The sequence below is a fragment of the Populus trichocarpa genome, chromosome 4 (assembly GCF_000002775.5).
Source record: "Populus trichocarpa isolate Nisqually-1 chromosome 4, P.trichocarpa_v4.1, whole genome shotgun sequence".
NCBI lineage: Eukaryota > Viridiplantae > Streptophyta > Magnoliopsida > Malpighiales > Salicaceae > Populus > Populus trichocarpa.
Genome location: NC_037288.2, coordinates 21,843,662 through 21,870,577, shown reverse-complemented (window position 1 = coordinate 21,870,577; position 26,916 = coordinate 21,843,662). Strand labels below are relative to the sequence as shown.

General features: G+C 33.5%; 3 protein-coding genes and 1 long non-coding RNA gene across 7 annotated transcripts; 3 read left to right on the top strand and 1 right to left on the bottom strand.

The window, feature by feature from the left end:
* Positions 1–1,315: 1,315 nt before the first annotated feature.
* LOC18098209 (cytokinin riboside 5'-monophosphate phosphoribohydrolase LOG1) lies at positions 1,316–4,963 on the top strand. The gene is made up of 7 exons (XM_006384853.3): positions 1,316–1,564; positions 2,017–2,114; positions 2,288–2,318; positions 2,955–3,054; positions 3,872–3,942; positions 4,095–4,238; positions 4,526–4,963. Exons 1-7 carry the CDS (start codon positions 1,451–1,453, stop codon positions 4,616–4,618), a joined length of 651 nt encoding a protein of 216 aa, XP_006384915.1. The 5' UTR covers positions 1,316–1,450; the 3' UTR covers positions 4,619–4,963.
* A 992-nt stretch (positions 4,964–5,955) lies between these two features.
* Positions 5,956–12,834, bottom strand: LOC112327296 (uncharacterized). Its single transcript, XR_002981448.2, has 3 exons — positions 12,696–12,834; positions 10,683–10,924; positions 5,956–6,108 (listed from the first exon to the last, which is right to left on the bottom strand). It is a non-coding gene; the product is annotated as an uncharacterized LOC112327296 (long non-coding RNA).
* Positions 10,743–17,867, top strand: LOC18098208 (12-oxophytodienoate reductase 3). Of its 4 annotated transcripts, none has more exons than XM_052452255.1 (5): positions 10,744–10,892; positions 13,058–13,198; positions 16,113–16,243; positions 16,403–16,585; positions 16,946–17,867. In XM_052452255.1, exons 1-5 carry the CDS (start codon positions 10,828–10,830, stop codon positions 17,554–17,556), a joined length of 1,131 nt encoding a protein of 376 aa, XP_052308215.1. In that variant the 5' UTR covers positions 10,744–10,827; the 3' UTR covers positions 17,557–17,867. The 4 variants fall into 4 exon arrangements, with proteins under 4 accessions (XP_052308216.1, XP_052308215.1, XP_052308214.1 ...); XM_052452254.1 differs by lacking the exon at positions 10,744–10,892 and adding an exon at positions 12,749–12,903; XM_052452256.1 differs by lacking the exon at positions 13,058–13,198 and having other exon boundaries at positions 10,743–10,892.
* Positions 17,868–21,718: 3,851 nt separating this feature from the next.
* On the top strand, positions 21,719–26,916 carry LOC18098207 (uncharacterized). The gene is made up of 4 exons (XM_006384851.3): positions 21,719–21,931; positions 22,834–23,966; positions 24,912–25,582; positions 25,686–26,916. The coding sequence occupies exons 2-4, from the start codon at positions 22,888–22,890 to the stop codon at positions 26,705–26,707; spliced, it is 2,772 nt and encodes a 923-aa protein (XP_006384913.1). The 5' UTR covers positions 21,719–21,931; positions 22,834–22,887; the 3' UTR covers positions 26,708–26,916.

Sequence of the window (26,916 nt, the reverse complement as noted above, 5' to 3'; positions counted from 1 at the left end):
AAAAAAACATCAATTAAATATTTTTCTCAGGATAAACATACTTTTAAAACACATTAAAAAATAATCAAAAACTCAATACCAAACATACACTAAAGGCTGGTTGAGACCATTCGAGCTTGGACTGAATGAAATTTCTTTTCTTCACCATCATATCACATCAATGGAAATAACATAGTGATAAGTGGATCATTAGTATATTTCTTGACGTTGCAATTAGCATGCTGATCCTTTAATTCGTAGGACATATTTTGTTTTGATATTATATTGCATCATCTTAATCCTCATTAATAGTACAATATTCAATAAATTGAGGAGTAAGAGCTGGGATCAAGAGGTTTGCTCCCTCTGTGATCTCAGGTTCGAGCTCTGTGATTGCTTATATGATAGCCACTGGAGGCTTCCATGGTCGTTAACTTCAGGGCCCATGGGATTAGTCGAGGTGTACGCAAGCTGGTCCGGACACCCACATTAAACTAAAAAAAATAAATAAATAAATTGAGGAGTAGCATCCTTAGAAAAAAAATACAGTTGATTGGTTTGTGTGCTACCTATGTAAAATACAAACCGTGGTAAGTCAAACATTAATAAATTTGTTGATTCCAACTAAAAATTAAGTCGTAGAATTGAAATAAAAATGTTATTTCTTAGAAGAAAAAAAAGTTGAATATCTATTTTAATTTTAAATTTAATTTCAAAATTTTAATTGGTTTGGATCAATAAAATATAATTTTATTTTTTTAAAATTCAACATTAACTCAATATCAAAATCTATTCTTAACGTCGCGTCGCGGAGTCTCTTCTAAAGCTAACCAAAATAAAACATCAAACTCAATTCTAAGTCATTTAATACGAAAAGATTAACTTGAAAATAAAAAAATAAAGGGTCAAAAAAATTAAAAAATTAAAAAGAGAAAAAAAATATTGTAAATAACTATTCAAATCTATAATGGATTATATTTTTCTTTCATCTTGCATTTCATAATTTTTTTAATATTTTTTTATCCCACGTTACTTCACGTGTTTATAATTTTAAATATCATTCCATGATTATCAAGAATTAATTTTATAAAATTAAACTATAATTATTATTGCTACTGAAAAATAAAAAGTTTGAAGGGTCAATAAAAAAATATTTACGAGGTTAAAAAAAACAAATAAAAAAAAACTTGAAGGATCAAATCACACACAAAAGAAAATGTAAATGATGGGGCAAAAAAAAAAAAACGTGACTTGGTTCGCTTCACATTGGACATTTATGCGTGCTAATGTACGCCAGAGCCACCGTTATATAAATGCGCCAGCCCGCTCTCAAACTTTGCCAAGCTTGTGTGGAGTAGTAGTAGTAGTACTGGTACTGGTGGGACACTTGTAGGGATTGAGGCAGAGAGGATATTTCTTCATAAGAGCTGTGTTTCTTAGCTTTCTGAGAAAGAAACAAAGGGAGAGGAAGATGGAAATAGAAATGAAGCATTCAAAATTTAAGAGGATTTGTGTGTTTTGTGGTAGTAGTCCAGGAAAGAAAAGCAGCTACAAGGATGCTGCTATTGAGCTTGGAAAAGAATTGGTAATAAGAGAAACAATTTTTTGTCTCTGTTTTCTTTTGTTTCTTAAATTTTCTTCTTCTTTTCTTCCAAATCTTCTTTCTTTCTTTCTAGTTTTATTGGATTTGTTTCTTAGTGTCACCACAACTTGTTTATTGTTCTGGTTTTCCATTCTGATTCCTCTGTTATGGCTCTCTGGGTTAAATCATTTCCTTCTATTGTAATTAGTATTGATCATTACTTTCTTTTGCATTGTTTTTATGGGCTTCAACAGCTCTGTTTCATGGACAGTTGATCAATTTCTCTTCTTGATATTACATGTACCTAAGTTGGTTTCTAAGTCTCCACTTCTTTCTCTGAGCTAGCTGCATTATACATCCATGCCCATTGTACTCTTAGAGAGATAAAAATCTACTTTGATGGGATGGCTGCTTCACTACAGTGGCTGATGTTCCTTTCTTCTTTCTTTTTAAAGGTATCAAGTAATATTGACCTGGTTTATGGAGGAGGAAGTATTGGTTTAATGGGGTTAATTTCTCAAGCTGTTTTTGATGGAGGCCGCCATGTGATTGGGTAAAGCCTTATCATTCTTGTTTCTCCCTCTCTTGTATACTTTTCTTTTCAGCTATCTTCTTCCCTCGTATATTCAAGAAGGTGAAGAAACATGCATTGATTGAAAAATGTTTTTTGTTTATTTTCTTGTAAATAATTATTACTACTAACTGTTCTCATTTGATTGTGTGCAGAGTTATCCCCAAGACACTCATGCCTAGAGAGGTATCTCTTCTCTTACTGAATAGGGCGTGAATCTTTGAGACCTGTGTGTGCATGTGAGAGTGACAGAGGGGGGGAGGGAGTGAAAAGAGAAATGATCTTCTTTTTTTCTAAATCTTTCTTGAATGATTTTGGTCGTTCTTTGAAAGTCCTTTGTGGCAGCTACTCTCACATGAAATTCTACCTCTCTTTTGTCATCTCTGTTTTTTATTTTTTTTCAAGAAAAGGGAATTTCATACGTGTCTCCTTCGAGGTTCATGCGTGTTCAGACCCAGGGAGAGACTTTTTGTTTGTTCTTCGCAACAGTTTTATAGGCTTTCACTTTTTTTTTTTTTTTTTGAACTTGCCTGTCAACGACCTGGTGGAATCTGGGTCTTCACCATTTTGCTCCTCTCTAAAATGAGGATTTTCTTTTCATATTCTTTCCTTCCCTTGTTCGATAAAGCACAAGACTGAAAATGAGGCTTTATAATATAGGGTGTCTATTTTTTCTTCCATTTCCCTTCTCTTTCACCTCTCTACTGCTTTATGACTGTGGTCTGACCCCACCACCTCTGCCACTCATCATTGCTTCTCTTTAGATAACTCTCTGTCTTAAGAATTTGTTTTATGTTGACAAGGGCATTGCATGTTGTACAGATCACTGGAGAAACAGTAGGAGAAGTAAAGGCTGTTGCTGATATGCACCAGAGGAAGGCTGAAATGGCTAGACATTCAGACGCCTTTATTGCCTTGCCTGGTTGGTACAAGCTTAATACTACGATTGCTTTTTATATATATATATATCGTCCAAAATCTTAAGAAGAAATAAATTATCTCTAGATATAAATTCATTCATAAAGACATAAAAATGCAGATAAAACAAGGTCATTTGTTCCTATTGAGAACAATTGAGATTTAGGGAGCTCTTATTTTCTGAGGTCAAAATGCATTTTCTCTCTGAGCTACAACAAAGCAATGCTAGTCTCCTTGGCCTGCATGCCATGTATATAATTGTACCCTCCAATTGACCGCATTAAGAGAAAATCTTCTCCCGCATGGTCCTTTTGCCAGAATTTTTCATGAGGAAGTGCGAGCCATAAATTTCTCCTCTAATCAAAATGAGAATCTGGCCCTGATTGGCGTCTAAAATATGTGTCCGGCCGTATGAAACTCTGTCTAAAACTAGCCTTGAATTGGGCCTGCTGTCATAATGCAAGACTGGAGCTGGCCCTTCAATCCATGATCCCATTACATTCCTAATTTAAGAAATCATTTCACAAAATACATTCAAACTTCAAAGTGTCCCGACGATTCAAGACTATCAAGGAGGAACGCAACGCAATGTCCTATTTTCTGCCAGAGAACCCTTATCCTGATGATTTCGAGACCACATGGATGGAAGTGTGCGTCTTCAAACCTATGAGATTTTAGGCTTCACAGATTCACCTAAATTTTGGCAAGTGTCGTGAAAAACTAATATCAAACACTCGTAGTCTAACATAGTCTAAATATGTGTGTTAAAACTACAACTATAGAGTGCTTGATTGACGATTTTTCATGGGATGTGAATGAAGGTGGTTATGGGACCCTTGAAGAACTTCTTGAAGTCATAACCTGGGCCCAACTTGGCATTCATGACAAACCGGTAAAACACCTCTCCCTATCCAATTAGTGTACTGTTACTTTCAAGTTTTAACAATCCTGATGTGCAATATCCAACTTCTTCTTCTTCTTTGGCATCGACTAAGGCAGTAGTTAGTAAAGAAGCAGAGTCACAGTAGGTGTTACATTTTGCAGGTGGGATTGCTGAATGTGGATGGATATTACAATTCCTTGTTATCATTTATTGACAAAGCAGTAGAGGAAGGCTTCATTAATCCAAGTGCACGCCATATAATTGTATCTGCCCCAACCCCTAGAGAGCTGGTCAAGAAAATGGAGGTACTCATATTGTTTTTTTAATTCGATTTTCTTGTAGGAGATGCTTGCTACGCAACTAATAGGGTTAAATATTCGCTCTTTCCATTAATAATCTGCCCTTTATTTGTTATAACTCACCATCTTTTTTAACCTCATATACACGAATCAAACACTTAGGAAATTTAATGCTAGCATCTCTGCCCTTTTAATCATCTGTACTAATTACAATGGTTAAAACTCATCCAAACTCTTAAGAAGAAAATAAGACTAATATTTCAGTCTTCCTTACAGTTCAATAATTGTTTCAGGAATATTTTCCACGACATGAAATAGTGGCCTCAAAGGTAAGCTGGGAGATTGAACAATTGGGCTACTCTCCACAATGTGATATCTCCAGGTGAAAGAAGAGATTGAGGCATTGGAAGAGAGCCGAAGGGCAGGAGGCCTTTGCCAATGCAATGGACTAATTTTAGACGACCATCATATTCCTCGAGAGGGAACTTAGCTAATTTTTCTTTCCTTTCTTCGTTTTTTCCTTCTGTTTAACGTAGGCATCACCCTTCTCTTCGACGAAAATTTGCTGCTCTTTTGTATTTTATTGCTGCGAGTAAATGAAGGGAAGGGATAAAAGGTTAGGATGGCCACTATTTTTTTTTATCGGCAATGATGTTCAGAGATCAACTTGTTGGTTTGAAGATAGTGATCTTTTCTTCATTTCAAGTAATCGATCTTTTTATAGATTTTAATTGTGTGTGTTTTGCAATGAAATTAGATCCACTTTCTAAATCACGAATTTCAATTGTACAAGCCTAATCTCTAGTGGTTATTGATCAAATTATTACAAAGAACTTGGTGATGCTTTATTTTTCTTTGCACGAGAGAGGATTTTTTGGTTTAGTAAAAGAAAAAAAAATATACGAGGACTCAGCACTATTTGATTTCAAATTGATGTTTTGTCGCAGGTTGAATAATTTTTTTGATCTAAAAATTAAATAAGCTTGTTTTTTTTTAAAAAAATCTAATTATAAATCAAAAAATTTATACATGCATTTGATTTAATACATCAAGAACCATTTATGTTAATAAATACAAAAAATAAAGTGTTAATGTGTTTATTTAACCTCCCTCACTGCAAGTTAACTATTTTTTTTTTTAACGCAAAAGAATTAATGTGTAGGTGTTATTAACATGTTTTTTGACATCGAGTAAAAAATATAATTGTGAATTAAAAACTTGATGCTTACATATAATAAATCATAGTAAATATCATATAAGTTAAAAAAAAAACATATAAGATCTCAAGCTAATTTTTAACATAGCAAAAGAATAGAACAATGTTATAATTGTTACAATGAAACATTATTTTTTTGGTCTTTGTATAATAATTTTTTTAAAAAAAAGTAAAATTAAAAAACAAATTACAAATACAATAAAGAGAGTAGGACAAAAAGAATGGTATAAATAGATCAAGTTAAGAGTGATGGATATTCAAAGCGTAAAAAATAAAAAATAATATTTCTTTTCAAAAAAAATGTAAAGATAAAAAAGAGGAAAAGCTAAAAAAATACTATAAAAATAAAAATAAAAATAAAAAATATATATATTATTTTAATATATTTCTGAGTGAAAAACACTTTAAGAAAACAATCATTACAACACTCCCAGATAACTTCTTAACCAACATGCAATAACTAAAAAAACAAATCAGAAAAGCCGGAAAAAAAAAAACCCAAACACAGGATACAAAAATGTATTGTTCATTCTTGCACGAAAAGAAATCTAAAATTAGAAGGGGTAAAAAACATAAAGAGTAAAAAAGGAACCACAGGAAACCTAATCATAAGCCCACCACAACCCTCCTTGCTCTCATTTTCTTCCTCAGAGAATCTTCCTGCCATGGAACAAAAAACCCAACAAATCTCAGACCCATATTCAAAAGGTGCCCAAAATGCATTGTAGGCAACACCCAGAAAATACAAATCAAAGTCAAAACCTAAACAAGCTATGAAACAAATCATCAAACCTACAAAACCCAGCTTCAAAATTCCCACACCTAGAGCCCGCAAGTTCCACCTCCCACGCTGCCATTTGTCCAACCCAACAATATCTAACACCTAGCATCTGCAAATTGCCCTAATCATAGAACCCCAGTCCCCTGTATAATAGCTTCCAAAAGTTTGAGATCACCCAGCCTAATCCCCCATATAATTACCACGAGGCAATTTCTACAGTATCAAAAATGGACAAATTTTGAACCGTAAAGAGAGAGAGAGAGAGAGCCACGATGAGCTGAGCATCAATGGCATGAGAAAAGTAAATGCGACACTAAAAGACAATGTCCAGCAATTTTAATTCTAGAAATCTATCCATTCAATTTAGCTTCGTGCAGCAAAAGGGATAAACATTCAGGGCAGATAAGAAAGAGAGGAGCTGAAAGTTGATCATCTTGTCGGATACAACGTGTAGGCCGAATATAACCATTAGATTCTCCATTAATAAGCATCGAATACGAAACAGTGGTGATACATTTCATTATCCACCCAATCCATATTGGATCAAGCCCTAATCTTTGCACCATACTTCTCAAGAACAAACATTCTACTCTACCAAAAACCTTCCTCGTATCCCACTTCATAGCCATCTCGTACTCTCTTCCTACACTAATGCTTTGAAGTAATGGAGAATTTCGTGAGCCACAGAGATTGGTCTATTGCGAATAAAAGCACTCTGATTAATGCTAATGATTCTATCTATAATCACTCAACTAATTCTTTTAGATAAGATTTTAGCAATCATTTTGTAAAATACTAAACAGAAGTTAATATAGGCCTCAGCTGTTTCATATTCTTAACATGTTTAACTTTAGCAACAAGAGAAATAATTGTATGATTGAATCCTTTAAAAAAAAAACGACCAATCATTATAGACATCACAGTACTTAACTAAATTCCAGGAACTCTGAAAGAAATGACCAATCATTCCATCAGAGCCTGGAGCCTTTGTTGGGTGAATAGATCAACACAACCTCCCTTATTTCTACTTTCGCTGCTCTTCGGGTGAGAGATTGATTCATTCTTCAAGTGACACGAGGAGATAAAACAGCTAATACTTTATCAATATTTAGGGGATTTCGATGAAGGGAAGATACCAGATCAATAATCAACTGCAATCCGAGCTATATATGTTGTGTTGTTGTTCCATGTCAATTGCTTAAAAAAAATTGTATATTTAAGGTTGACCCCACACACGCACGTGCGCGCGCATATATATATATATATATATATATATATATATATATATATAACTGCTAAGAAGAAGAAGTATTGATAAGAACACATATTGCAGTAGGATTCATGTTGTATGCTTTTAATTTGCTTGTATAAAATTAAGAATTGTAGTTGATGTGGGATTCAAATCATGTAACAAAATATATATATATATATATATATATATATATATATATATATATATATATATATATATATATGTTTCCTAACTAATTGGTAATTCTTGTCATATAATCTGCTAGAGACCCTTATTCAGAGTAGGACTTGGTTATCTGATCAATCACATAAACCCTTATCTTTATGGTTAATTTATTTCTCCTTCATGATCAATCACGTCTTTTAGCTCTCCTAGAAGATTATGACTTCAACTCCCTTCGTTGATCGTTTCCGATCTTGCTTAGTCGATCATTTCCTATCTTGCTTGGTTGATTTGACTTTTCTTGTTCTTGGTTGATGTTACTATTCATTATCATTTAGCTTTCCTTTTCTTATTTGGTAGTGAACAATTGATGTTCTCATTCAGTCAATCCCTTCATATTCCTTTATTTTAGAACATATAAAGGAGTATCCCTTGTTATTTTAATATTGAATTCAATTGAATAAATCAACAATAATAACATGACAAGTACACATTGTTATCCAAAAATACGCATAAAGCCTTTATGTTTGGCTTGTTAGCCAATTAAAAAAGTGTTTAAAGAAATAATAACGGTTAATTTTTAAAATATTTTTGCACTCGAAAATACCATTAATTTGCGTGATTTGGCCTTAATTAAAGGCCTACACCTAGCAGGTGAGAAGCTTCGTTCTTTTACATAAATTTTAACAAATCCCTTTGAAGATTTAGTACTAGGTGCACATGAAGTCAACTCACTGATGAGGAGACTGAAAGAAAACACAAACTTACTTCTCATATAGAGAACATATGGCCCTTCTGCTATACTTGATATGCAGGTATCCAATCCATTATAATCCAACAAGCCAGCCAAAACATAATAAGGGTAAAGTAGTTGCTTTAGAACCTTATGTACCAAGTCACATATATAAGGAATTAGAAGAAAGTCAAGCAAGAGTTGAAGATCAACCTTTTATGAGAAAAGAGAAAAATCTTTAGAGTTTTATTGTGGATTCAAATATAGGAAACTGCCTATTTTCCAAGATTTAGTAATGTAAAATCAAATCATAACCTACACTCTATCTATACAGGGGAGAGCCTACTTAAATTCCTCCTACCATGATTTTCCTTTCAAGAAGTATGTTGGAATCCTCTTCATCCTTACAAATAGGAGTGTTATAGTTATATCTTCCTTTACAACAACGAAGACAAGACCTCAATCTGTGTTACTCCCTTAACATCAAAGGTTAGACACTAGGAAAAAGAAAGATTGTTGTTTGAAGAAGTATCCTAGCTTGCAGGGATCTTCATTCTGATCTAGTGATAAATCCAATTTCAAATAACAACTTGTTAGTGTGTATACCATGTAGCCAATCAGGTGGTTACAAATGGCACTAACTTTGTTCATGCAAAACATATATTTTATTATCAATAAAAACATTTTTTTATCTTTAATATTCATTTAAGTTTGATTAATGAGTCTAAATTAAAGATAAAGTCATTGAGAAAAAAAATATTCTACAAAGAAAATCATAAAATAGTTATAATTAATAAGGACTCATATTGCATCAAAGTATTATTACTAGTCAATGTTATATTAAAACTTAATATTAATTAGAGTGGAGGAAATTAGTAAATATTATATTCTTTTTTTTTTTATGAAAGGAAACAGTTGTTTTTATAAGTTGATGCATAATGGATACCTAGAACTAATATACATATGCTAGTTAAATAAAATATACACTAAATTAACTCGCATAAAAATTCCATATAAAAATATTACTCATGTCTATGAAAATACTAACATGAAAATTATATAAATAATCTTTAAATTTGAGATCACTAAGTTATCAAATTATATATATTCACCCCCTTTCCGCTTGATGTTATTGATGATGCCTAAAAAATCAAAGTAGCTTGGGAAACAGGTCTTATGTGTTTGATATTCTGTTAATCTCTTAGTTCTAGTAATCTGATTCATTTTTCATTGTCAAGGTGGCGGGTGATTGGTGTTTGATATCTTTAAAAGGTCTCATTTTATAAATTTAGGGACTCTTTGATGTTTAAGTAAGATTTTTTTTTTAGAGAAACTCTTGAAAATAAATATGTCATGAAGAATGGAGATTGAGAGTCAAGCTTACGAGAATCCAATATGTCTTTATAGCCTATGCTTCTTACCTTTTTATTGAGGAGAGAACTAAAAGGTCCTCTTTTTCTTATAACATTCAATCCTCTTACGTGTTAAAGAGACAAAATATCTCTAACTCATTAAAGGGGGGGGGGAGGGATCTCTAACTTATTAGAGGGAAAATATTTCTGACTTTATCACAGAGAAAATATCTCTAACTTTATTAGAGAAAAAACATGTCTATGCATGTGGGTTCAATGTTTGGCTGAGCCCAAGATTACTGGATATGATAGTTCATCATACTCGTATATACTTGGATTTAGCGCTTAACTGAATCCAAAGATATTGGATTATCACCTGACTTTTGATTTTTTTAAAATTAGAATTCAAATAAAAATAAAAATAAAAACAAAACATGTTGATAGATCACCACTCATTACTGAAAGAACCACAAGGAACATTATTTGGAAGTCAAGATTTCGCTAAAGCACACCCCATGTACCTAAAAACAACATCTAATTCCATCATATATATATATATATATATATATATATATATAAAAACTACCAAAAACACATAACAGCCAATTAAAACATAAATCTTGACCTTCATTTTTATTCAATAAAATTAACAAGTCAATAAATCATTGAAAATTCACTTCAAAACACACTCACTTTCTCCATTCATGCAAAAAATTCATTTAAATTAATAAATTAAGATTTCATCTCATTTAATTTCTCATCCAATTTGATTCAGACATAAATAAATAAATCACTAACCTATATAATAATTTTGGACGATCTAACAAAATCAAACGAGGTAATTTATATCTCACAAAACCAAATAAAAAATCAAAAATTAATTAAAAAACAAGAGTCCAATCTAGAAGAAGACAAAAAAAAAAAAAAAAAAGAAAAGAAAAGAGACAACCTTACCTTAATCATAAGGATAGAATCAATCCTTTGTAGAAACCGAGACTGAGAAAGAGGGAGAGAGAAACTATTGCCGCTGACAGAGATGTTGTTGGATGGATAAGAGAGAGAGAAAGATAGTTGGAGAAAGGAAGTGACAGCAAGAATAATGGCTGAAGAAGGGATCTCTCTGTTTTCTCCTTACAAAATGGGCAAGTTCAGCCTCTCTCACAGGTCAGTTCATCCCACTTTCTCTCTAGTTTCAACTGCCGGATTCATTCAGTAGTTAGTTTCTATTTCAGACATTATTATGCAATTACGCTAGGAATACCAGATTGAATTCATTCCATCCAAGAGAAAAGAAGGCATTATGAATAATTTAATTTATATATAAGAAACTTACATTTCTAGTCATTAGCCATGATGCATTTTTTATTACCACTTGAAGTATAATAATCTTGATGACATTTCTGTTGAGATCATGATCTCAACTCTAAAAATTAAAAGAGAATATGATTTTTCTAGTAAATATCTTATGGGTGGTTGACATTCAGACTTCATAGTTTTTATGATTGAACCAACACCCTACTTGTACTTATTGAAAACTTTCTAAAAGCCTAAGGCTCCAACTGCATTTATGAAGATGATAAACACCTAGCCCAAACTTGCTCGTCTCATTAAATTGCTGCATAGCATTTCCTACTTATTGAAGAGTTGTTAAAGCTCTCATGGAGCAAATGTGCTAACAACTATATGAAGATTCGTGACATATTTTATTTCAGGAGTGTTTTGATTATCCATCTTTGATAACTTTTTTATTAGGTTTCCATAGATAACACCATTGATTCAATAATGTCCCTAAAAATCCAAGTAGCTTGATAACAAGGCATATATATTGGATAATCGGTTAATTTTTTAGTTCTAGCAATCTGATTCATTCTTCATTGCCAAGGTAGTCGATGGTTGGTATTTGATACTTACAAAAGGTCTCATTTTACGGATTTAAGAATTCTATAATGCTTAAGCAAATATTTTTTTTTTTTAGAAAATACAATAATATTTTAGAGATAGACTCTTGAAAATAAATATGTCATGAAGAATGGAGATTGAGAGTCAGGCTTTCTAAGGATCCAATATGTCTTTATAGCCCATGCTTCTTACCTTTTTTTTATCGAGGGAAGGACTAAAAGGTTCTTTTTTGCTGATAATATTCAATACTCTAACGTGTCAAAAAAAAATATCTCTAACTTATTAGAAAGGAAAACATCTCTGACTTATCAGAGGAAAAATATGTATGATTTTATCAAAGAAAAAATATCATTGTCTTTATAAAAGAAAAAACATGTCTATATGAATGTGGTCTCAACATTTGACTAAAAAAAAATGCTGAGTTTGATAATTCTCTAGACTTGTATATACTTAGAATAGCACTTGACTAAACTTAACTTAAAGATAGTGTATTATCACTCAACCTAATTTAAATTTTTAAATGATGATCTAAATAAAAATAAAAATAAGAACAAATCATGTTAATTCATCACCACTCATTGCTGATAAAACAGCAAAGAATAGTCGTTGTAAGTCAAGATTTCTCTAAAGCACACCGCCATATACCCAAAAACAGCATCTATTACCATCATATATCTGTAAAAACTGCCAAAAACACATAGCTACCGATTAAAACATAAATCTTGACCTTCAATTTTATTCTATAAAATTAACTAGTCAATAAATCATTGAAAATTCACTTCAAAAAACACTCACTTTCTCCATTCATTCACATAATTTAGCATTTAGAAGCCGTAATATGCAAAAATTTCATTTAAATTAATAAATCAGAATTCCGTTTCATTTAACTTCTCATCAAATTTGATTGGTAAATAAATAAATAATAATTTTGGACGATCTAACAAAATCAAACGTGGTAATTTCTATCTCACAGAACCAAATAAACAACCGAAAATTAATTAAAAAACAAGAGAGAAAAATCTAGAAGAAAGACAAAAAAAAGAAAGAAAGAAGAAGAGGCAACCTTACCTTAATCGTAGGGATAGAATCAATCCCTTTGTAGAAACGGAGACCGAGAAAGAGGGAGAGAAAAACTACTGCCGCTGAGAGAGAGAGAGAGAGAGAGAGAGAGAGAGAGAGAGAGAGGAAGATAGGGGGAGAAAGGAAGAACAATGGCTGAAAAAGGGACCTCTCTGTTTTCTCCTTACAAGATGGGCAAGTTCAGCCTCTCTCACAGGTCAGTTCATCCCACTTTCTCTCTAGTTTCAACTGCCCAGTAGTTAGTTTCTCCATTTCAGACATTAAAAAGAAAAAGAGTCGTACGGTGTCCCAGAAATCTAGAGAGAGAGAGATGCGGGAGGGCATTTTTGTGATCTGATTTTTGGATACAGGGTGGTGCTAGCGCCCTTGACAAGATGCAGGGCGTTAGGTGGGATACCGGGAGATGCTCTGGTGGAGTACTACACGCAGAGGTCAACTCCTGGCGGATTTCTCATCACTGAAGGCACTCTCATCTCTCCAACAGCTCCTGGGTAATTTCATCTTCTTTTATTCTATTATTGATGGTGACCTTTTCATTTTTGCACCTCCAACTGCTCCTTGCTAATTTCACCCTTCCTTTGTTTACGGTTTGTGGGCCCAACAGTAGCCATTGCAATTTACCTTTCCTCTTTTCGAAAAAAAACAATTTACCGGCTATTTTCGGCGTAACTTTAAGATGAAGAGTTATTTATTTATTTTTATTTTTTTTAGTTGGTTGAATTTGTTTTTTATAAAAATTTATTTATTTTTGTTTTATTATGTAATAATGTTAAAAAAAATATTATTTTAATATATTTTTAAATAAAAAAATCTTAAAAAGTAATCAATATCATTATATCAAACACCTCCAATAAAACTAGCTATGATTGTTTTAATAGTTTGAATTTTAAACATTAGATTTATGGGTGTTCTAGAGTGTAATAATATTTGTAATATTAATAATTTAATTTTATCATAAAACATATAATTACTAATCTACTAAAAAATTAAAACAAAAAAAAAAACTAAAACTTTCATAATAGTACACTTTATTTGCAATACAAAATTAATTTTATAATTGAACTTGTTTTTGTATTTCAATCTCTGCTTCGGCCACCGAAACCCTCTGCTCAGTGGAACTTTATCTTCTCTTCATCTTCATCTTCAACCAATGCCCACCAAATAAACTAAAGGTTAGAAGCAGAGCTGTGACTTTGGGAAAATACATTTGCTCAAGTGAAGACATATATTCAAGTATGCTTCAAAGCTGTTAAAGCTGAACTTCCTATTTTCTTCTGGTTGATGGGTAAGAATTTGTATTATGGTTTATAGTCTTTTGTCTAATACAAAAACAACCAACTTGTGTATGGTTGGATGAAGGGCGGAGTCAAGAATTTTTTTTCGTTCTAGATTGCTCTCTCTTTATACATACATATATATACATATATATATATATATATATATATATATTAATTCATGAACATGAATTTATGAAGTTAACAATAAAATCTTAATTCAAATACATTACTCAAAATATTAAAAAATAAATTTGAAAGTACATAAAATTAAAGTGAAAGTAAAAATAAATCTACTATTGAAATTAATTACACCCTTCAATGTTTTGTGGAATAAAATTCATCTATAATCGAATCTAAATATATATCTTCAAGAAGCTTTCGTTCAATGTAAATCATCATAAATTTATTTTTAACATACTTTATAGCTGAAAATGCTCACTCTTTGATGGCAGTAAAAACATGCAAAGTCAAAATAAGACGAATCAACATGATAATCAAATGATTGTGTTGCAACTTAATTATTTGTTTTGATTAATCCTCGACATAATTCAAAAATGATAGATATATTCTGCAAGCTCTCATGATTAATCACATCAATCTGATAATACTGTAGTTGAGATCTTAAATATTGGATCTTTTATTCATTGAAATCTTCAGGATAAAAATTATCAACAAGCTTGCAAATAGTATAAACTTTAAATGATTTAATGTTGTCCTTAAATTCCAAAGCAGAGCTAAGTACAAAAAGTTTCATTGTCCCATCATTGAATCTAGAATTCAACTCTTCCAATTGAAAATCTATTGCTGAGTTAAATATATTATAATGACAAGGTTAGTAAATTGTAACTAATCCTCGTTGCTGACATGAATGACTTGTAGCTTTTTATATGAAATATTTATATGAGGTACATCAATCTTATATTGTGTGCAAATAGATTGCACATGTGCAAGGAGAATATCAAATCCGGCATCTTTTAGAGTTTGAAGCAATGTTTCAGTAGTTGAGATAAGATTGAGTTGAATTTGTGTGATGGATAGTACCATACAATAAATGAAAAAAGAAAAGATGTGCTGCTTTTGTTAAATTTTATGAGTTGAATATGTAGAGAAACAATAAGTAATCTAGCACGAGGGGAATAAGATTTTTGACTTTGACTTTCTTAACCAAAAAAATAGAGATTTTAATTAAAAAAAAGTGGCTAATTTTATGGACAAATGATGTTTTTCTTGAGCTACTTTAATTAATTAAAGGTAACTTAGTCTGATATAATATTAGTACAAAAAAAAATGATAAAATTTTGACTTAGGCTATAGCGTACCCAAGTCTTGTATATAGATCCGCCCTCAGTTGGATGTAAAGTGTGATTTTTAAAAAATATAAAAATAAAGAAAAAAAATTATAGGAGGCTCGTTATAATTAAAAAAAAATACAACCAACCATCTTTCTTGCTGTTGATTCTGCATGTGAGTGAAGTTCTTTAGAAAACATTTGCAGCGTCTACTTTTGATTTTTAATGAATATTAGGTGATAATTTCGTCTTTCGCGAGGAGGTGACATATTTCTTAAAGAAACCTTATAAATTATAGTGCTTTCTAACAAACTTTTACCAATAGAATGATGTTAATTATTGTGAACGCGTTAGACTGAAAACAATAGGAATTCGCATCCATGGGATTATGCACACGTTAAGATGGAAAACAATAGGATTTCATTTTATACTCATCATTGCTAAACAAGTTCTTTGTGCATAAGGAGCACCTTACTAGCATATAGTTGAACAAGATCCATATCCGACAGTGTATATTTTTTTCCCTTAATCTGGTTCAAAGTGACAAAAAGAATTATCATCTCTTATTTCTTCATCATCTAGCAAGATGTTATGGACATAATGACAACAAAAAAGCTTAACATTAAGAAAAACTTCAAGAAGTTTATGTATTGGATCATATGATCTTTATATGGGACCCGCTAATCCATTGATCTATGAGTGTTCTTGAAGGTTTTTTCTTGTCATTGTTATTTAATGTTTAGCATTGATGAAAATGCTTTCTCCTATGTTCACATTGCATTGTTTATGCCATGCATGTTGTATAGAATTTGTCTGATGTCTTTTAATGGAGGAACCAGGTTTCCCCATGTGCCTGGAATTTACTCAGATGCTCAAGTGGAGGCATGGAAGAAGGTAGTGAATGCGGTTCATGCCAAAGGGAGCATCATATTCTGTCAACTGTGGCACGTTGGCCGTGCATCTCATCAAGGTAAATTTACTTTACTCTATCACGAAACTTGAAATCAACCTGGTGTCATTTTAGGTCAACCAGCATTTTCCTTGCACTGTTTTTTATTGTCATTGTTGGCTACAATAATTGTTATTGAAGCACTGGATATTTGCCTTTTGAATTTGGGCATTACATCAGTTTATCAACCTGGTGGGGCTGCAGCAATTTCATCAACAAACAAGGCCATCTCAAACAGGTGGAGAATTCTCATGCCAGATGGGACCTATAGCACATGCTCAGCACCTCGAGCCTTGGAAACCTCTGAAATACTGGAGGTGGTGGAGCATTATAGCCAGGCAGCCTTGAATGCCATTCGAGCGGGTTAGTGTAATGACATTTATTTGTTTTATTTCAAGGTTTTGGAGCTGCAGTTGTATGTGACAGTTTTTTTCTTTTAGACGGGCAATTACCTGTTTAGAGAAAACGGAGTATGCTTTACTAAATTTTTCCTTAAAGGGTGACGATGATACCTCTCTATGATGGGAGTTCTAATCATGATTGGCCTTTTTAGTTAGCTGGTATATATTGTTGATTCAATTTGATGGCTTAATTGACTGGATAATCAGCTTAGACTGCTACTTTAGCTCTCGAAACAAAGAAACAGGTGCTTTTCGAGCTCACCTGGTTACCATGTGTTACATCAATGATTAATAACGCTCGTAATGAAAACATTGTCTGCAGGTTTTGATGGGGTTGAGATCCATGGGGGTTATGGTTACCTTATTGATCAATTCTTAAAAGATGGGATCAATAACAGAATAGATGAGTATGGTGGATCAATGGAAAACCGTTGCAGATTCTTAATGCAGGTGATTCAGGCAGTAGTCTCAGCTGTCGGCGCAGAACGAGTAGCTTTTCGAACGTCCCCTGCAATCGATCACAATGATGCCACAGACTCTGATCCACTCAACTTAGGCCTTTCAGTGATTGAGAGAATTAACAAACTCCAGCTACAGGTGGGCTCAAAACTCACCTACCTCCACGTCCAAAGAGAGTTAGGCAGACCTGGCACCGAAGATGTGGTGGCGCAAACGACCAGGACTTGGAGGAGGGCATATCAGGGTACCTTCATATGCAGTGGTGGGTTCACTAGGGAGCTGGGAACACAAGCTGTAGCTGAAGGTGACGCAGATTTGGTATCCTACGGTAGAGATTTTATCTCAAACCCAGACTTGGTTTTGAGATTGAAGCTTAATGCACCCCTGAATAAGTATATCAGGGAGACTTTCTACACCCACGATCCCATTGTTGGGTACACAGATTACCCTTTCCTGAGCAAAGCTAGTGGATGACTGGCACCACTCTCACACCTTTGAATATTGGAGTGAATTATAAGTTTCTGTCCACAGAAGATGATAATTGAATTAAATAAAAATAACCTAAAAGATTTGGTGTTTCCACCGTAGTCACGGAAACAGTGCTATGATTTTTATTTTTCAGTACTTTATTTTATTTTATTTTTCAATTGGGTCCTTTATCATTGTGTTTACTGGGAGTTAGTCCTTGTATTTTGTTTCTCATTGCTTTCTATGAGACTTTGTAGTCCCAGCAAAACATCTTGCTATTGGATTGGTTTTTGAATTTGGAAAAATCTATTTGATTTTATGATTTGCACAAAATTAAGAGTCAAAGGACTAAAATTGAAAAAGAATAAGAAAACCATGTTACAGAAAAGAAAAAATTTGTCCTTACGTTTATTTGCTAAATTTTGCTTTGGGATTTTGTCAAAGTTTCTTTTTAGTCCTTGTAGTTTCGAGATCAAATGTTTTAGTTTAAGATTTTATTTTGTTCCGATCTTGACCCTGATTTGAGAGAGGAAAAGAGTCATCACAAAAAGGCTAAGTAGAGAGAAAGTTATCAGTTAATCAAGATATCAACCATGAAAAAAAGTAGTTCTTGATGTCAATGAGTTTCTTTGAATGAGAAGAGTTTCATTAATGTGTTCTTTGACATTCATTTTGTCTGAAAAAGTATTTCGAGGCTTGAAAAGTTTTTTGAAATCGAGTTGATTCTGCATTTTGAGATCGATTTTTTAAGTCTAAGACCACAAATGAGTTTTTAAGGCCTCTTGAGTGTTTTTTAAATGTTTTTAGATAAAATATTGGTTGAAAAATGGGATAATCTTGAAAAATAAATAAATTAGAAAACTCAATCCCGAATCAACTCAATATTAAAAGATAAAATTAATATAAAACAACATTTAATTAAAAAAACAAAGTGAACTCGAGTCCAAGAAACTCGCGACACAAATTATGTATGTCATCATATTTAATAATATTTTTTATCCTATATATTATTTTTCATTTAATTATATGACAAGAAAAGCACTTGATATTTTTTTGTATTGAATAACAATTTTTTTTTAAGTACAAAAAATGATGATAGCTACCTAGGGATGGGAAGGCAAAGGTAGATTATATATCGACAACAAAAAATTAATTGCATTCTTTAAGGTTTGATTTAAAAAACAAAAATTGATCATCGATAACAAATAGTGAAATTGTATTTTTTTAAAAACATTAAGGGACATAAAAAAGCATTAAACAAAGAAAAGTAAATAATAGCCTAAATGTTGTGGATTAATTAACCCATTAAACTCGTCACCCTATAAAGGATTCAATTGGATTCAATGATTTGTTTTCTCAATTTTTTTGAAAACCAAACATAAAAAAATAGTTCAACCTCGTGGGTCTAGGCATTAAAACAAAACAGCTTAGCTAGCACGTTTGAGCCTATTTTTTATTATTTAATAAAGGGGCGCTTTTTATATATAAAAAAGACAACAGACAACACGTCGTTTGCTTTCTACAGATTTCAGCAACCACGGGTCCCTGAAAAATCAAGGTTTCTATTTCTTTTTCATTTTCAATCTATTGTTGACTCAAAACACCTAGATAATACCCTAAACACCTTGATAATCCATGCCCACAATAAACCTTAAAAATCAAATTCAACCCGAAGCCACGATCAAATCTAGCTTCAAACACCAGGGAAAACTCCATTGATGAAATGGAACCCATGGACATAAAAATTGACTATATTTTTTGTCATAATCATTAACAACGAGAAATTTCTCTCTTAAAGTCAAAATTTGATGACCTTCTCTCTCTTCTAACACAAAAAAAAGGAATGAAAAATGAGAAAAATGATCTTTGGCATCAAAATTAAATTTAGAAAAACTAAAGCGATTGTCTACCTAATAGATAAAAAAAATAAAAAACTAAAATAAACTTTTCAATTGAAATTCTAAGACGCCGTTTATTTTATATGTGCTTTGCATTTTAGTTCTCTACCTTTTAATTCAACCCTTCTTTAAGAAAAAATGCAATTGGGTGCTAATTTGGGCTAAAAAGGACTTAATTGTGCAAAGAAAAAGTTTGAGGATCAAATTGATATTTTTAAAAAAATTCATTATTTCAATCTACAATTATTTGTGAGAGTAAACAATAAATGTTGCTATAATGAAAACACCAGAAGGCTTAGTGTTTGTTGATTTTCTATAAAAACAAACAGTACTCTCTTACATATATTACTCTTAATATCACTGCCAGAAGAGTATAACATGCTCTTGTACGAATGAGCTCTTCGAAGATTAATATGTTTTCGGTGATATCATCATGGTTGTGAAAAGTTTAAGAAATAATTGACTAGCGGTTTCTTGTACAAGGGGAGAGCTACTATAGCCAAGATTTTATTAATTAGCTAAAATTATTCAAGATTGGTTGATATTAACCTTTGGACCTTCATTTCAGGTCAGCCAATAAAGCATCTCTTCTGTTCACATCAAAATCTCTAGACGATTATCCATATTTACGTACTGCTGATGTTTAAAATCAGGTATACTCTTTATGTATGGAGAATTCTAACGAGTCCATATATATCTAGGGTTTCAAAGAGAAAACCCATGTGAAATGCCTCAAGTATCAATTCGGTACCAGTCCACTTGTATATTGAAGCACACTAATTAAGACCAGACCTTCACACAGGTATTGACCGATGGAGGGCAGAATAAATTAAGCCAGCAATGTGTGTGTGTGTGTGTGGGGAACAAGGACTGCGCATGGACCCTTAAGTCTTTGATCTATATGCATAATATTCTTAATTGTTAGGCCATTTAAATACTATTTACACGGAATTTGCATCGATCTAAGCCTATGTGGATTCCACTTGAATCACTAATAAGCTTTGTCAAAGCCCCAGAATTGGCCTGTCAAAGTTTGCCAGTACTTGGCTCAAGTCAAAACGTCTTAGTGCGCTCGATCTTCCACGCTTTGATTGCTTTCTTTTTGCAGCAAAGATGGTTGACCGTTCTTAGGGTTTGTACAGGTTTGGACTTTGGATATTGGCTAGCGAGATTAATAATAATAAAAAAAAGAGCTTAAATTCAGTGATTCGTTTGCAAATTTGAGAGAGAATTGGATCTTCTAGCAATGAAGGGTTTTTTTTTTTTTATTGTAGCTACTAATGATGTTCATGCTCTCGGCAATCGCACGAGTGTGAGATCATGCTTGCATGGCATGTGATATCGCACGAGCATTAACTAAAAAATTAAGATGACAGTCAAATAATTTATAACCCTATCAACAGGATATTCAAAACTAGGTAAAGCAGATTCAAATCCTAATGATAATATAATGGGATACATGTATGTATGTATGTATGTATGTATGTATGTTTGATGTATAACATTATTAAGCCTTAGGTTGATATATATAAGAATCATCTCACAATAAAAATATTTAATTCTCATATAATTACGACTATAAAGACTCGATATAGTCAATTATCAAGTTAATTGAATATATTCAAAGAATATGGGAGTTAATTGAATGAATTCAAAGAAAATAAATGTTTGTGAATAATATAAAATCATTTATTTATCTTTATCTAACAAATTCACCAATTGGTTGTTTGACAATAAAGGTTAATTTATCTAACATTTTTTTTTTTAGGGTTGTGGTTGGTATCCTGATCCTCTGAACGCAATTTGATTGTTTTCTTAGAAGCCCAGTTCTTAAATATAGCTTAATATCTCCTTGAATTAGTTACTCGCACAATAATTTTCTTAATATCAGGGATATTGTTCTTCTCTGGTGACCATCTTCTGCAACTGTAATGGCCACTCACCTGTAAAAACAGGAGTTGACTAACTGTGCCGGAAGAAAAAGAAAGAAAAAAAACGAGAAGAAGAATTAAGACAAATTAATTCGAAACTTATCCCATTTTCTTTCATGAGAAAATGACCAAACTTTTTCAAATTCTCCGTCCCACAAGCAAATTGAATCTATTCTGTGATTTGCTGCTTTCAACTTGAGAAAGTTGGGCAAAACCCCATTAGCAAAGCTTGCTGTCATGTTCTTCGACGTATCTACATGCTAAGTCAAACTTGGCAATATATAAATATATGTGCACGTCTATATAATCATCTCTACTACCTGCTTATGTATTAATACAGTTAAATACGATGCTCAAATCTTCAATGTCTAACACCTTCATTCTCTGCAACTTTACGCGGCCTCATATTAGCCATTGATTGATTACATTCTTTCTTCTTTTTCGTGTAAATTCGAGGGATCTGGTAGCTTTTAGTGTGCTTCATTTGCTGGTGAAGAAAAGGTCTCTTTGTAGGCTGTGCTCTGTGGTTCATTTTCTTTGTTTGTAGAAAAGGTATTGCTATCTTAACAATCTTAAGTTGTTTTCTTTCAGTGTTTCTTGTCCTCGATGGACTATATATCTCTCTTGCATTCATCTTGTCTGGGTTTTGGACAGAGGTGCTCATGATCTAGGGACTTGAGTTTGACATAGATCGTACTAGAAGTCTTTTCTTTGTCTATTTTTACATTAATTAATCTCTTGGGATTTGAATTGTTAGTTAATGAGCTTTATTTATTTTCTTCTTTTAGAAAATACAAATTTCGTTTTCAGTTTTTCTGGGATCTTGTTTAATGCCAGAGAGATTAGACTAAGAGTGCGTAGCTAGGGAATACCAAAAACGCAGGGTTAGCCCTTTTATATGGCATCAAAACCGGTTTTAAATTCAAAAATAAATTTTAAAAAATAAAAAAATATATATTTTTTTAATATATTTTAAATAAAATCATCATCGCAAGCTTATTTAACAAAATAAAAAATTAACAGGAACGTTATTAAATTTATGTAATAATGATACTGTATTAATATAAACGTTTAGACCGTGTGACCATGGATGCCCTTCTCATGGGGTGCTTCTCTTGCGCTTTTTTGCTACATTTCCATTCATTCATGTAAATATAATACGAAGGCACAGGATCGTCACTACACAAACTTCAACCAACACCATCGACATAATTTCTTCATTGCCTTCTTGCCTGGTCTTTCCTTGCTCTTTTTGGACCAGAGTTATTCTGAGCTTTTCTTTGGCTACAACGCTGAAATTCTAACACTTTGTGCTGTTTGGTTGGCAGAAAATCAAGTCTGGTGTTAATTTGAAGCATATTTTCAATACAGTCGAGTTTAAATGCTTAAAAGTTGGACATTAAGTATGAATAATGGTTTAAGTTCCATGTATGTTAATTTGATTGCTTTTGCAGGTAAACATTCATTTTAATTGAAATCAAGATATTGGCTTAATCCAGAATTCGACAATGAAAAGTGGGGATGACTTGGAAGGGATGCTTAGTGATTATGTTGGAGGGAAGGCCAAGTCCAAGTTACATAGGATTCCCTCAGCTAGGCTTGTTACAGCTCTTACTTGTCTCCAATTTGCTTTTGCAATTTATGCAACTTTCTTACTATACTACATGAGCCCTACAATAGATTTAAGAGCCAAACCAGACTTTACCTGGGCTACCAGAATCGCACAGCAATGGAAGCAATTTATTATCCCACCCCACGTTCTTGGTCGATACCAAGAAGCTGCTTCTCTTGTCAGAGCAGAGATCCAACCAATCAATCCATCACAAGTTTGCGAGCATGAAAAGATTGATTTCCAGCAGAAGAAGTCAAATGATTCTCAAATGATTAAGTTGAAGAGAGAGCTGTATGATGAGGTATTGGATTTTCAAAGTAAGTCCATTGGCACAGAAACACTGTCTGAGCTAATGGCAATGAATTCTAAGTGGGATTTGCGAGGTCCCAGTAAGGCAAAGGTCACAGTGATCTTAAACCATTTCAAGAGAAAGACACTTTGCGCACAGCTTGATTCTCTGCTTCACCAGACACTTCCTTTCCACCATGTTTGGGTACTTTCATTTGGGAGCCCGAATGAGCTCTCACTAAAGCGAATTGTAGACAGCTATAATGATTCAAGAATCAGTTTCGTTACTTCTAGCTACGATTTCAAGTATTATGGAAGGTTCCAAATGGCTTTACAAACCGAAGCCGATCTTCTATATATCGTTGATGATGACATGATTCCAGGCAGGAAAATGCTACAGATATTATCGCACGTAGCAGGGACGGAAAAATACAAGAACTCAGTTTTGGGCAGCATAGGAAGGATTTTGCCTTTTAGGCAAAAGGACTTCACATTCCCTAGCTACAGAAAGTTCCGGTCCAAAGAGGCAGGGCTCTATTTGCCTGATCCTGCTTATGATATAACAGTTAATAAAATTATGCAGGTGGATTTTCTTTCCAGTTCATGGTTTTTATCTGCAGAGCTTGTTAAGACACTATTCGTTGAGGCACCTATGACCTTCAAGACAGGAGAAGATCTGCATCTTAGGTATGACCATTCTTACTACATTTCAATTTTTTGTTTTATTTTGATCACTTGTATTCGGTAGTTAAAATTAAAAAAAAAAAAAAGTGACGGGTTCCTGTAAACTTTGATCTCTAGGAGTCACCCCGCTTTCTTCACATTAATAACAATATTGGTTTAAGCTAGTATAACAACTTTTATAAAACATTCATGCAAGTATTATTGAGCTTTTATTGAGTTGGTAACCTGTTCAGTAGTACATTGGCAAGCATTTGAAGTTTTATACTTAAAATCAGCTTTTTTATTAGATGCAATGAGTTTTCAATACAAGAATCTTCATAGAACAGCCTTCCCTTTTTAAAGATGTGGCCAACTTTTCTTCTGTTAGTCACTATCCTGAACTTTGTTAATATAATATTTTCCACTTCGAGATGATGCTCTGTATCCTGTTTCCACCACTGGTATTTCTGTATCCACTAATCTGTCTACATGTTTAATTTGATAAATGAAATGAAAATAACTGTGTTGGAATTAGCACTTCCCTTTTGAGATTCTCTGTAGCACTATCTGCGCATTATGGAGGAATAGTTTGGTTAGGACATGGGAGTAAGTTCAAGTGTACCGTCAGTGAAGGTTGGAGGAGGGTGCACCAATACATCAGTTATGGTTTATTATTTTTTAGCTTTTGGAAATGTGCAAATGGTTTCCAAAGCTGAAGCCATGGTTATCCATGTAGTTTTAAGTCATTTAACTGCTATAACCATTACCAAAATAACAAGTGATGGTAAAAATGGTATATCATGATAGTTGATTGTGGAAGAATGGCAAGTTTTCTCAATATGAGAGAAAAGTGGTTCTCTGGATATCCAACTTCTTCTCTTTTTTCTTTTTCTTTTTCCTTTTGATTTACTATTCTTTTGTCTTCCTGATTGAGCTTCTAATGTTATGATTTTTATCCAACATATGCAGCTACCAGCTTCAGAAGTACAGGAATGCTGGTTCATTTGTGCTTCCAGTTGATCCAAACGATAAGGAAACATGGGGTGATAGTGAGCACAGGCTTGCTTATGTTTCTGAAACCACTGTAATTTTCAAGGACATTGTTCAAGTCCGAGATGATCAGTGGTGGAAAGCACTGTCTGCTGGTTATGTGACTCAGTGGGCAGCAATGCACCCTCAAAAAATAGATGCACTCTTTTATGCCCACTCGGTCGATGAAGTTAAAGCACTTGCACCACTTCTTGAAAGGTTCAGGTCAACTGCTGGCAAGAAGGCATACATTGCTATCTCTGGAGGCAGTTTTTGCCCTTGTGAAGATGCTGCAACTGCTCTTAATTGGCCTAAAGTGGTTTGCGAAGAGAGAAGATTCAGGATATTTGATTTGGCGGTTGGGGCACAGTCAGATATATCAGACTCGGAAGTGCCAGTGATGCAGGCAGTGTACTCGAGTATGAAAGGATTGATCAAAATTCACAATCCCAGTGTGGTGATCACAGTGAATGACATTGATCCTAATGTGAAGAAAGCCTTGAAAATGGCGACAGAGACTAATGTTAATGGCACAACGATGGTTCTTCTTCCAAGGCCCTCTATATCAAAGGTTCTTTGGATGGCTGATCTAAGATCAACTGCTTTGCCAAGTAAGGATGCATCCTCTCTTTCTGCCCTTGAAATTATGATCTATATTGTGGAACCTTTCTTTTTATGGATATGACTGACCATACACTTAATTTGTCGATGCAGACTGGAATAAAATGCGGATTTCTGTCAACATAATCACCCAAAACCGTGCCCCTTCCTTAACAAGACTTCTTGAATCTCTCAGCAATGCTTATTATTTGGGGGATGAAATCCCCATCAGCTTCAACATGGACAGTAAAGTTGATGAGGAAACTATAAGATTGGTGAACTCATTCGATTGGCCTCATGGTCCTAAGACCCTCAGAAGAAGAATCATCCATGGAGGCCTAATTCGAGCAGTCAGTGAAAGTTGGTACCCTTCTTCTGATGATGATTATGGCCTCCTACTCGAGGATGATATTGAAGTCTCTCCATTCTACTATCTGTGGATGAAATATGCTCTTCTGGCCTACCACTATGATCCTCAAGTGTCACTGCCTGAGCTCTCCTCCATCTCGCTTTACACACCTAGATTGGTGGAGGTGGTGAAAGAAAGGCCTAAATGGAATGCAACTGAGTTCTTCAAGGGGATCCATCCTAACACACCTTATCTCCACCAACTACCTTGCAGTTGGGGTGCAATGTTCTTCCCTAAACAATGGAGAGAATTCTATGTTTACATGAACATGAGGTTCACTGAAGACGCCAAGGCAAACCCAGTTCAGATTCCAAAGTCAAGAACAAATGGATGGCAAGCTTCATGGAAGAAGTTCCTCATTGACATGATGTACCTCAGAGGATATGTTAGTCTCTATCCCAACTTTCCAAACCAGGCAAGCTTTTCAACTAATCACATGGAACCAGGGGCTCACATTAGTGCAAAGGACAACGTTGTTAAGCATGACAAGACAGATTTTGAGGTGCCTCTATTGAAGGAAGATTTTACTTTCCTTTTGCCTGAAGGAAAGTTGCCTCCAGCATCCAAATTGCCATCACTTAACTTGTTCAACCAGCCTGTTTCGCTTAAGGGTCTAAAAGCAGCTGGAGCTAAGTTGGGTCAAGACGTACTCAGATGCGACAATGCCACAGAAATTGTGAGTGTGGATCATGAAACAGGTCTGCCTACGCAATGCTCAAAATTCTGATGACTGAAGATTTAGGTGATTGATTAAAAAAAATTTCTTCTTTTTAAACCTTTGTAATATTCTTCTTAGCTTTATAGTTTGTCTATAGTCCATACACAAGATTATTTGAGCTTTCCAGTGGAGGAAACAGTTGGATTCGAAGTAGGACTGCAGTTTCTTCCTTTATTGGATTTCCCATCAATGGTTCAATTTCAGTAGCCCTTGTTATC